Source organism: Loxodonta africana, chromosome 25, assembly GCF_030014295.1.
Source record: "Loxodonta africana isolate mLoxAfr1 chromosome 25, mLoxAfr1.hap2, whole genome shotgun sequence".
In the NCBI taxonomy this organism is placed as follows: Eukaryota; Metazoa; Chordata; class Mammalia; order Proboscidea; family Elephantidae; genus Loxodonta; species Loxodonta africana.
This window is the reverse complement of record NC_087366.1, coordinates 42,460,998-42,473,602: the sequence shown is the minus strand read 5'-3', so window position 1 is coordinate 42,473,602 and position 12,605 is coordinate 42,460,998. Positions and strand designations below refer to the sequence as shown.

The window sequence follows — 12,605 nt, the reverse complement described above, 5'->3', positions numbered from 1 at the left end:
AGGGAGAGAAAAAAAAAAAGCTCAAGTTACCCAGCAAGGCTGAGAATTGCACTTAAATAACTTTTAAGGCATCTTATCTAAGCAGCAGCCTTTTAAGCACCTCCTGTTGTTGGAAGTTGCCACTCATATGAGCATTTTCTTCAAGCATGATGACGAAAAGTCAAGAAATACTGCTTATTGACTGCTACTTATTCCTCAAATACATACTCTTCTCTCCTGTCAGTGGGTTTTTGTTCATTCCTTTTTCAGTCAAAGCACCTAGCATACAGCATGTGCCAAAAAAAAATCGTGATATCATGAGACTCATCACTGAGTGCCTATAAATATGCTGGAAACCTTGCTGGCCTAGTGATTAAGTGCTAGGCTGCTAACCAAGAGGTCAGCAGTTCAAATCCACCAGGTGCTCCTTGGAAACTCTATGGAAAAGTTCCACTCTGTCCTATAGGGTCACTATAAGTCAGAATCAACTCGACGGCACTGGGTTTATAAATATGCCAAGGAGCCCTGGTGGCTCAGTGGTTAAAAGCATTCGGTTGCTAACTGAAAGGTCAACAGTTGGAACCCACCAGCTGCCCCACAGGAGAAAGAAGTGGCAGTCTGCTTCCAAAAGATTTGCAGCCTTGGAAACCCTATGGGGCAGTTCTACTCCGTCCTATATGGTCGCTATGAGTCGGAATCAACTCGATGGCAGTGGGTTTGGGTATAAATATGTCAGGCACCTCAAAGTAACCTTTACATAATTTATTTCATTTAATCCTACAGAAATCCAGTGAGGTAATCAATATTAACCCATTTTACTTTTGAGGAAAATGAGGCTGAAATACATTAAAACACTTCCCCAATTTTCAGCTACTGTTAAATAAAAGAGGTGGGATTTCAACTTATGCTTTTTCCATTCTACTAAGTTATTAAAATGTTTGCAGGAATAATGAGGGCAAGGAAAGCAATGATGCTGCTGAGGAGGCCGTTCAAGGCAGGGGTTAGGAATGTATGTTGTCCGCTGCAGATTATCTGGATACAAACCCCAGCTACACTAAAAATTGGGCGATTTTTTTTTTTAACACAGAATTTTTTTTTTTTTTAATTTTCACCCAAAAAGTTTCGTGTACCTTTTTTTTTAAATTGTGCTTTAGATGAAAGTTTACAGCTCAAGTTAATTTCTCATATGAAAATTTATGTATATATTGTTATGTGACATTAGTTGCAATCCCTATAATGTGTCATCACACTCCCTCTTTCTACCCCGGGTTTCTTGTGTCCATTCAACCAGTTCCTGTCATTTCCTGCTTTCTCATCCTGTCTCCAGACAGGAGCCGCCCATTTGGTCTCATGTATCTGATTAAACTAAGAAGAGCACTCTTCACAAGTATTATTTTATGTTTTATAGTCCAGTCTAATCTTTGTCTGAAGAGTGGGCTTCAGAAATGGTTTTAGTTCTGGATTAACAGAGTGTCCCCGGGCCATGGCTTTGGGGATTCCTCCAGTCTCAGTTAGACCATTAAGTCTGGTCTTTTTATGTGACTTTGAGTTCTGCTCTGCACTTTTCTCCCACTCTTTCAGGGGCTGTCTGTTGTGTTCCCTGTCAGAGCAGTCACTGATGGTAGCCAGGCACCATCTAGTTCTTCTCATCTCAGGCTGATGGAGTCTCTGATTTATGTGGCCATTTTGTCTCTTGGCTTAATATTTTCTTCGTGTCTTTGGTGTTCTCCATTCTCCTTTGCTCCAAGTGGGTTGGAACCAATTGATGTATCTTAGATGGCCACTCACAAGCTTTTAAGATCCCAGGTGCCACTCACCAAAGTGGGATGCAGAACATTTTCTTGATAAGCTTTGTTGTGCCAATTGACCTAGATGCCCCCCAATGAGCAATCTTCAGTAAGCTATGTAAACTTCATTTCCTCAATTTCCTCTACTCTAACAAGGGAGCAATAATAATAGAAAATAATAGCAGCTACTTTTTAGAGCTGTTGTAAAGATCACATGCGTTGATACAGGTTGAGTACTTAGAATAGTGCCTGTACTCACATATCAGGGAAGATATTATTAATATCATCTCAACACTTTGAAAAGGTCATTGCATGTCATTCCATGTCATTGAATCTATAACAGCATTCTTAATATCCCTTTTACAACCAGCATTCACCTGGCAGAAAGCCTCACCTGCTTGCATGCCCAGACTATCTTGATGACACTGCTCATAGAGGGTTTCTCATATCTTCTTTGTGTTATGGTCGTTTGAATGATACATCTTTTCTTGAACAGTTCTTTGAGGACATGATTTTTTTTGAATCAATGTGCCATGTGTGCAGGAATGAACTTGAATGAGCATTAATTATAATATTCAGGTTCCCTCAGTTTGCACATGATATTCTTATTATATGTAGTGCACTGTCTGACTCTGTATTTTAGAGGAAACAGCTTAGACCCTTCCTTTCCAAAAGTGATATCGATAGTTTCATGTTTAAGGCATTATCCAAGTTGGATTATCTTTTGTTACATATATCTATAGAAAAGTAATATTTGAAAACTGGGGAATCACTAGACTACATAGTATTTGCTATTCTAATTCTAGCTCAACTGCTTTCTTACTAGTTTCTGTACTTTCATTAATTCCCAGGTTAAAATTTAGTAGTTATGAGGATACTGCTTTGTCACCGTGGGCCTTTCTTAAGTCTCTGTAGCTTGTGGTCGCCATTGACTCCATAGACATCGTGATTACATGATCGTATCTATCCTACCCTTAGAGTGAAAATGACGCCTGTTTAGGATAACCTAGGCATACTCAAAACCGGTTGCTGTTACATCGACTCTGACTCATGGCGACCCAACGTGTGTCAGAGCAGAACTGTGATTCATAGCGTGTTCATAGCAGTTTCATTTTCAAGTATGGTTTCTTTTTCTATTAACAAAATGCTATGATGCACATTTTTATCTTTTTAACATTACTTTTTGGTCTAAGATGAAAAATTAACACATAGCAAAATTTAAAGAAAGGAAGCCCATAAACACAATGTGGCACCTTCTTATCAAACTTTGCTGTTATCCACCAAAACATGGTTTGGGGGGCTTTCGAAGTCAATCAGTACATATTTTTTCTATAGTCTCCAAATTGCCATGGTGCCTCTTCAAATTTAAGCCTTTCAAACAATTGCATTTGAAAGCCTGATGCTCTGTCATTCTAGAACTCTCTGAATTAAGTAGCCTAAAATTAGTTACTTGCCCTTATTTTGCCTGCTAGGGCTTTAACTGGTCTTGTATCCAGGCCTCTTTCCACTCCGGTAAAGCTTTATTGTAATTCCTCTTCCCAGTAGAGTAGAAAAGCCTGTCCACACTAGCCCTTATTGCTCAAATGGACCAAAGCTCCAAAAAATGTGGCATAATGCTTTACTTTATCCCTACAGCCAGACACTGTTTGTCACTCACCCTTAATTCCCTTCATATCCCTCTTCCTTCCTAACGAATGATCCTTTGTCAACGCAACTTCACTTCAGTAAAACTAAGGTTGTATTTGCTCAGAACTCTGAGAGATCTACTTTTAACAACAAACACTTAAAGAAGATTGCATTCAATATTTCTTTCTGAAGATTTTACACCTCTGAATACAACCAGTGGGGGGGGGGGGCGTGGGGGGTGGGGAGAGACAGTTAAAACCAGATATTGGAAGCCCTTAGGGAAAGTGGAGACCTGGTGATGCAGCGGCTAAGGGCTATGACTGCTAACCAAAAGGCTGACAGTTCTAACACACGAGCTGTTCCTGGGAAATCCTATGGGAAGTTGTGCTCTGTCCTACAGGGTTGTAGTCAACTTGACGGAAACAGCTTTGGTCTTGGTTTTCAGAGAAAGTGAGTTCGTTATCATGTATCATTGTGAATTGTAGTATGGGTAAATATTACAAGAATTTTCAGATGATTAGCCAATGAAGTAAACACTTGGTGTCACATTTTGCACAGATTCTGGCTAGCAGTGGAGGACCTGAAGAAAAGGCCGATTAGAGAAGTCCCCTCCCGAGTTCAGGAAATATGGCAGGAGTTTCTGGCTCCGGGAGCCCCCAGTGCCATTAACCTGGATTCTAAGAGTTATGACAAAACCACACAGAATGTAAAGGAACCAGGACGTTATACCTTCGAAGATGCTCAGGTCAGTACACGGGGGTCCCTCACATATGTCCCAAATGTGCTTCTGAGCCATTAAGGGTTGAGAAGACTTTATTTTTATTTTCATTTTAAATTGGCCCCTATTTCTAATATTTTAAATCTAGGTAACTGTATTTAAAACATCTCTAACTGATCTAGAAGATAGCAGAGATACTTTAATGTGAATACTTTTTTAAAGTCTGGGCATGTTTTATAAATTTGAATATTTTCACCTGAGAATTTCTTGAAGAGGCATATTTGAAATATTTGAAAATATTTAGTTCATTTTCTGCTCTGTTTGTCCTCTAACATGTGAGCAAATACTTATCTAATGATGACCCCACCTTATTAATGCACGTTTGAAAGTTTTTAGGTGTCTTCCAATATGGAGATTCTAAAATTCTTTCATTCCTAAATTATTCCTTATTATGAATCTGAAGAACTGAGTTAATTTAAAGTTGTGTCAAACTCAAACCAGTTTTGTCACAGGTCATAAAATTAAATAGTTGATTCAGGGATTTATTCATTTCCTAAGTTAATCTACCAAAAGAAAAACACAAAAGGAAATTGATTTTAACCTCCTGTAACAAATTTTTAATGTTCTTTTCTCAAATTGAACCTTAATTACCTCCTTAGAAGTTATTTGAATTTCTGTTTTCTCTAAAAAAAAAAAAAAAAGATCACAATTGTTGCTCAAGAAGAAAAATAAATATGTAATGAGGGGATATTATTTCCTAATGATGTGTTGAAATTGGCTTTTAAATCAGAGCGTGCATATTTCATAATTTGCTAAACATCTTTTAGAAAAGAGTATTAGCTTTAAAAATATCTTGTTTTTTAATAACAGCATTACTTAAATAACATTTAGAAGTTGAAGAATGAGATACCAAAATGTTTTTCCATATTTTTACTTAGTAGAAAATGCATTTCCCTGTGGCTTTGGTTTAAGGAAAAGAGACATTTTTAGTTAAGGACACCTAACATTGATTTAAACAGCTAAACCGGACATCCCCGCCCTGCGGCTCTATCCTGGTCTCCCACGTGGAAGTGATCCCATTCTGCGGAGACACTGGGGGGAGTGCAGGGCAGCCAAAAATTCCTGCCCTGTTGGTCACTGCTGATTTATCTTTCTTTTCAGTTCAAGATAATATTTCAGGCATTTTTTTGTAGTGCCAACAATGTATCAAATGTTTGGAATGACCTTCCTGAAGTCTTAAAAAGAATATTTCTTTGTTATCTGTGTCATTGAAAAATAGGCTTGCTTACTAGGGCCCTGAATAAAATGAAAATGAGTGTTTTTTCTACAGGAACCATTATCACCAGACACCCAGGGTTGGTTTTGGTTTTGTTGTTATTTTGTTTGTTAGTTTAATTAAGCTTAAATATTTAATTCCAATTTTTGATGAAGTTTTTTCTCTATCTTCAAAGATACAATAATAGACATTCTTGTCATTTTTTGAGATGAGATGTAGTAGTTAAGAAGGCAGATTCAGTATTCAGATTGTCTGGGTTCTATCCAGACGCTACCGTGTGACCTCTTGCAAGAACATTGCTTCTCCATTCCTCAGTCTCTTTTTATTTAAAATGTATGTAATAAAGGTTATCTATTACTTCATTGGCATTTTGCGAGATTGAATTATCCAACATAGGCAAGTGCTTAGATGCGTGCTTGGCATGTACTCCAGTATATGTGAGCACTTACTAGGCATGCTCCGTATTCCACTAGACCTTTATCATTCCTTCAATCCTCACCGTAACCTTACTTCATAGATTAGAAAATTAAGGTTCCAAGAGATGAGTACACTGGTCTAAATATACATTGAAAGTGGGAGATCTTGAATAAAATAGCACCTGAATCCCCAAATGTTTGACTCCAAAGTAAGACAGTGCTCTACTTTTCAGACAACAAATTCTAATAAGGTTATAAGTTTTACCATAATTTTGCAGATCAGAGTTGGGGTAGATTTTGACACTTAACCCTGAAGTTCTTTACGTGGATTCAGAGTAACTCCAAAGTATTGCTGCTCTGTTTGAGACCAGGAGAGCTGAGTTATTTTCCCCAAACAAGAAGAGATTAGAACATCCAAAACAAATAAACAAACCCTTTGCCGTAGAGTTGATTCTGACTCATAGTGACCCTATAGGACAGAGTAGAACTGCTCCACAGGGTTTCCAAGGAGCTGCTGCTAGATTCAAACTGCCACCCTTTTGGTCAGCAGCTGAAAGTTAACCACTGCGCCACCAGGGAACATCCAGGATACTTTCAAATAGTTGAAAACGGGTATTTCACTAGGCTAGGAAAACCAAGCAGCTGATTAGCTCCTCTGGGTTGCAGAAGGCCAGAGGAGAATCTCTTTAGGTTGAACCCAGACTGAATTGGACAAATGCATTTCTTCTTTGTCTACCAATATTAATCATCAAAATAGAACATTGTAGACTGATTTGAGGCAAATGTTTAAATATTTATCTAATCAGTCATTAAATGAGTAAAAAAAAAGGCACACAGAAGTTGGAGATTTAGCAATTACGTATCACAAAATTTATTGTTAGACTTGTGCTCTGGACCAAAATGGATGTGGATGATAATTTTCCATATAATTTGCACAAAAGAGATAATTCATGTGGTCAGCCTGCACCCCCAAATTACCTGTACTCAGGTATCCAGGATGATCGCTCCATCTTGATTTCACATCATCCTCTTTTGGCCTGGAGAAATTTTAAGAGCTAGCAGAGATTTATTTATGTTCTCATATGATCTCTACGGAGTCCTGGTGGTGCAGTGATTAAAAGCTCGACTGCTAATCAAAAAGGTGGGCAGTTCGAATCCATCAGCCACTCCTTGAGAACCCAAGGGGCATTTCTACTCTGTCCTGAAGTGTCGTTATGAATCGGAATTGACTCAACAGCAACGGGTTTTGGATTTTTGACATCTATATATAAAAAAAAAAAAAAGGAAACCCTGCTGGCGTAGTGGTTAAGTGCTATGGCTGCTAACCAAAGGGTCGGCAGTTCAAATCTGCCACGCACTCCTTGGAAACCCTGTGGGGCAGTTCTACTCTGTCCTATAGGGTCGCTATGAGTCAGAATCGACTCGACAGCACTGGGTTTGGTTTTTTTGGTTTATATAAATCAGCGACTTGATTTGAAATGACTTCATGACATCCCATTAACCAAATTCCATTTTTTTTTAATGCCTGGGTGTGATTTACTGCCTCTGTAGCTCCCAAACCAATTTAACCATTGATCCATGAATGAAATAATGAATTTGAAGACCTAAATGTTCTGTAACATAACGTATTATCACCAGCATTATCATTTTTATTTTTAGCTGCTACCAGATTTATTCTTCAGTTGCATGTGGCGTTCTTTTCCTAGTATTTGATTTATTTTGGTGAGAAATAATAAAGAAGCACCTCAACCATTATCTCTTTTTAGGAGCACATTTACAAACTGATGAAAAGTGATTCATACCCACGTTTTATAAGATCCAGTGCCTATCAGGAGCTTCTACAGGCAAAGAAAAAGGTATTGGTTCTTCCTGCCCTTTTTTGACCTAGTTTTCAGTGATAACTATTTGGAATAGTTACCTCTGCTGGCCCCCAGGTATTGGATAAATGGTAAGTCAATGTACTCCAAGACCCTCCCCCAAACCTTTGCATTTTGTAAGGGCCATTTAAGTTTTTTTGTTTGTTGGTTGCTTATTTTATTCTTTTTTTGGGGGGGAGGGGGCTTGTTTCTGCAAATATTCATGCTTTCCAAAGTTTACTAGAAGTTATTTTCATGTTTCAAGTTAGTCTTCTGTATGCCTATTTTAAGAGACTCAAAAACTGCAATAAGGAAAGGAAAAGAAGAAGGTCAGTAGGTCAACACTTAAGGATTTTCTTTGTTCAGTAAACTAGAATGTATGTGTGAGTCACAGACTCCATAACTAAAAATAAAATTAAAAAAAAAGTCCATTGCAGTCGAGTAGTTGTACTCTATCCTATAGGGTCGCTATGAGTCCAACTACCGCACAGCATTTCTACGGAGCACCTGGAGGATTCGAACTGCTGACCTTTTGGATAGCAGCCATAGCTCTTAACCACTAAGACCACCAGGGTTTCCTAACTAAAAATGGAGCCACTTTTTTCAATGATAGTAGCTAAAATTTAGTAATGTTTGCTTTTGAATATTTTCATTTGGCGTTTATGCTGAATCACTTACTATCCCTACTGTAAGTGTTACACATCTGAGATGGTAGACAAGCACATTTGGGGCAGAGTTGCAGGAGAACTCAGTAATTCAGTTAACGTTTATAATCAGTCTCACTGTCCACAACGCCTTTTACAAGCAGCGTAACAGGGTGTGGACATCTGGATTTAAACATCAACATGACTCATTATGAACTTTTCAATGTTAACATAGTCAATAGCTTCTTGAAATTCAGAGATAAGATTATAATTTTCTACAGTTTATTTAGGCTAAATGAGATTTTTCAAGGTCCATTTCTTTTGCAACTAGAAATAAATACTCCATACTTGCACTGCCCAATAAAGTGGTCACTAGCTACATGAGAGTATTTAAGTTTAAATTAATTAAAATTCCATAAAATTCTTGCCAGATTTCAAGGACTCATTAACCACAGCTAGAAGCTTCTGCATTGGACACATAGAACGCCATTTCCGACCTTTAAGAAAGTTCTATTGGACAGCGATGTTCTACAGAATCACAGGAAATTTGCAACAGGAATTTAGCCCTGATAGAAAATTAGAAGGAAATGCTAAAGAGATGCTACTATATGTTCAAATATTTAGAATTTGCAAATGTCAGTATAAAAGCGTCATATAACTACTTCATTTTAGCCTGATTTGATTTTGCATGAAAGCACACCATTTTTCTGTTGCACAACAGGACTTTTTTGGCACTAAATATAAAAGCACTAATGAAAACAGAGCCCATGTCCTGTGACAAGAGGCCTTCCTTAGCAGCTCTCCTACCTTCCTGGGCCTTGTGCTTTAGAATATGGCTTTGGTGTTGCATCATTTCGTCATCCTGTCTTTTTCTATTCTGTTCTTCTTGCTTTCTTTTTTTATGTTTCCTTATTTCCCTTTCCCTACCCACACCCCATACATGTAAGTCTGGACACTCAGTGGATCGCAGAACATCTCTTGAGAAATTTGCACAGAATATGGTAAGTTTTCTTTTTTGAGGAATTACAAACCATTAATTAGTGAAATCTTCCCAGTTTCTAGACCCTTCTCCCACCTGGCATCCTTTGAGGTTGATGTAACAGCAAAGGTATTGCCTTTCTGCAAATTCAGACCTTCATGCTTCCTACTATGTTATGTTTTTGTTCTACCCCTTTCTAGAATAAAGATGTCATGCATGAAAGACTACATGTATAGAACTAAAGTTTGGAAACGTGTATATTTATGACAAGGAATAGCAATTATTCCTTCTCTGTATTTTTATTTTAATTCTGTGTGACCATTTCCTTCTTATAGATAGTGCATGCATTTCAATATGTTCCAGGTTTAAAGATTAAGACGAATGAGGGTTTTATGCTTTCTACCTCCTCAGGTTTTATGCTTCCTACCTCCCCAGGCAGTTTAAAGCCAAAATATTTAATATGAATGGTGGTTGGTGACAAGACGTACCCCACCCAAGACCCTCTAGCATGCCTGTCTTATTCTTTATTTTTCAGGAAGGTGTTGAAAACTGTTGCAAAAATCATGCTGGAAACCAGTAGTTTTTTCTACCAGTGTTTTCTCAGTATCTTAGCCATGTGTTTTGGTGATATATTTGTTTGTGAGATTCTTTTTTTGTATTGTGCTAGTGCCTTTGGAACTTTTTGACATTGCGTAAGCTCAAACTAAAGCCTTCAACACATTTATTTTTATAGGGCAGAAACCTCCCCATTTTCCCATGCCATAAAAACTGTACACCAACACTGAGGGCCAGCACTAACCTGTTATGAAAAGAGGTAGAAAAATCTTGGTTTGTACTCAAGTTCGTCTGCATTGTCTGTTGAGTTGTGTGGTTAACTCCATGCTGCTGTGTGTGTGTTGTGGCTTTTGCTGTGCTGACCAGTTAAGTGGAGCTATGTATGTTGATACGTAAGCAAACCCATTCAACAAAGATACTGTTCTTATTTTCAGTTTCCTTCAAGGGATCCTCGGGGTGGTAAATGTTATTTCTGTTTATGATTACCAGCTGCAACCAGGTACACACAGTATTTGGAAGACTTTAAAAAGCATATATACTTTGAACATTCAATGTGATTGCATGAATGAAAGAGATGGAGAATGAGGGACTACAGGGATTAGTTACACTATGACCTTCACAAAATTTTGGCTGGTTCTATTGGAATCTCTGGCTTTAATACAGAATTTTCTTAAATGTACCGCATAAGTCACCAGAGGGAAATAAAGACAACATCAAAGAAACACCCAAGATTTTGCTGAAAAAAGTGACCCTAACATATCGCACAGTGCTCTGTGTGTCGTTTAAAGAATTGTTTCAGATTCATCCTTTTCTAGCCTGATGCTGACAGCATATGGTTCTTGAGTTTGGAGTGGAAATTTGTATGGTGTAATTAAAAATAATAAAACAATTTGAGGGAGATAGTAAAACCCCCAATAATACAATTTGAGGAAGATAGTAAAGACGAAGCAAAATGATTGTCTTTCCCCCAACACTATCCTCAAACCTGGCTCATTTCCCCAACTCTTAAAATAGCGTCACCCACCGCAAACTTTAAAAAAGAACCAAGGGGAAATAAATGGAAGAGTGAGTGGGAACTTTGATCACCCACACCTTCAATAGACATTCATTCATCAAGTGCCAGCTACCTTCTGAGCATTATGCCATGTAGAACGTGTAGAAGGTAAACTATTTCTTCTTGGTGTTGGGGCAGCAGGCTGGGAGGAGGTTTCCAAGAGAAGATAGCATTTAACCGGATAAATAAGATTTCAGTCAGCCAAGAAAGCCAACCATCCTCTTAAGGAAAAGGAAAATATATTGGTATTTCTAAAGAATAGTAAGTTGGCTAGTGTTCCTACACACACATATGCATGCACACCGTCCAATAATAACCTTCAAACCCAGTTGGTTAAGCATTAATCTTTTTCTATCCAAGAAAATAAAAAAGGATTATTTTCATTGAATTTTTTTTTGGCAATATTCTGAAGAAGCGGAGTAGGGAAATTAGATATACTTTCTGATTTTCCTCAACTGATTGCTAGTGATTGCATTTATTTTGGTAGTTATGAGAAGCAAATTTCTATCCTGAAAATGATTTGGATATAAAAATGAAAACTCATGTGTTTACATTATTAAACTTGTGATGGTTAGTTTCTATTTAAAATTCCATTTAATTTTCTTTTCTCACTTCTTTTTTATATCCCTTTTGTTCGGTATTTCTTCATGTTATGGCTACTTTTAGGGTCAGCCGTCATGTCAGGCATCCTGAAGCCTTAAATAATAAATTTTGGGGGACACTTTTATAGGATCAATGAAATAATTTTAACATAAGTTAAAGCATGAGTGATTTTATTCTAAGCAGATGGACAAAATGGAGACAAGGAATTTTAATAAACATTTTAAAGGTGTTCTATGTGCAGGTTTTTGGAAACACTGGTGGCATAGTGGTTAAGTGCTATGGCTGCTAACCAAAAGGTTGGCAGTGTAAATCCACCAGGAGCTACTTGGAAACTCAATGGGGCAGCTCTGTGTCCTGTAGGGTTTCTATGAGTCCAAATCGACTCGACGACAACAGGTTTGGTTTTTTTGTTTGTTTGTTTTTACGTGCAGATTGCAACATAGAGGGAGGCTACAAGATAGAGAGTATTCAAGAAAGAAATGAAATAGGGAAGATATGTGCAAACAAGCTTGCAGACTATGATGATAATAATAACAAATCACATTTATTTTGCATTGGCCACGTACCAGGCTCTGAACTCAGCACTTTACATTAATATCTAATTTAATTTAATCTGTATGCTGAGCCAGTAAAATGGGTTTCATTACCCATTATTTAACCCATTTATAGGTGAGTGAACTGAAGGATCAGAGGAGGAGGTATGTAATTAGCCCAGAGTCAGACAGCAAAGGAGTTGGAACTGACACAAAATCCATTTTGTTCCCAAATTTCCTCTCTTCCCGCTGTTCTACTCTGCTTCCCTGATATTCTTCCAACTGGTAGAAGATAAATAAATCCTGCCACCTGGTGATCTTCTCCTCTAGAGTCTGAGTACAATTTTAGGAAGTTTATTTCCATGTGCCAGCACAGCATTTTTATAACCTCGCTTAGAGAAAATGGCATTGCTGTTCTAGTTTCACCGCAAAGTCAAGAATATTTTGCCAGCCAGCTGTTTCCAACACCACTGGCGCTTCTGTTGGTTACCAAAACTCATAAATGCTTGCTGGTGCTTTTGAGAATAATTATAATAAGCAGCTAACAGTTGTATAGCATTTTATAATACTCCAAGGGCA

At 37.8% G+C, this 12,605-nt stretch overlaps 1 protein-coding gene across 3 annotated transcripts in view; it reads left to right on the top strand.

The window, feature by feature from the left end:
* Positions 1-12,605, top strand: part of RGS7 (regulator of G protein signaling 7) — a 572,799-nt gene that overhangs the window by 545,524 nt on the left and 14,670 nt on the right. For 2 of the 3 annotated variants that reach the window (XM_064276719.1, XM_010591043.3), the window contains exons 15-16: positions 3,951-4,137; positions 7,569-7,658. In XM_064276719.1, coding sequence (XP_064132789.1) covers positions 3,951-4,137; positions 7,569-7,658 — 277 coding nt within the window. Of the gene's footprint in view, positions 1-3,950; positions 4,138-7,568; positions 7,659-8,733; positions 9,132-12,605 lie in introns of those variants that run through there. The other variant, XM_010591044.3, reaches the window with a different exon arrangement.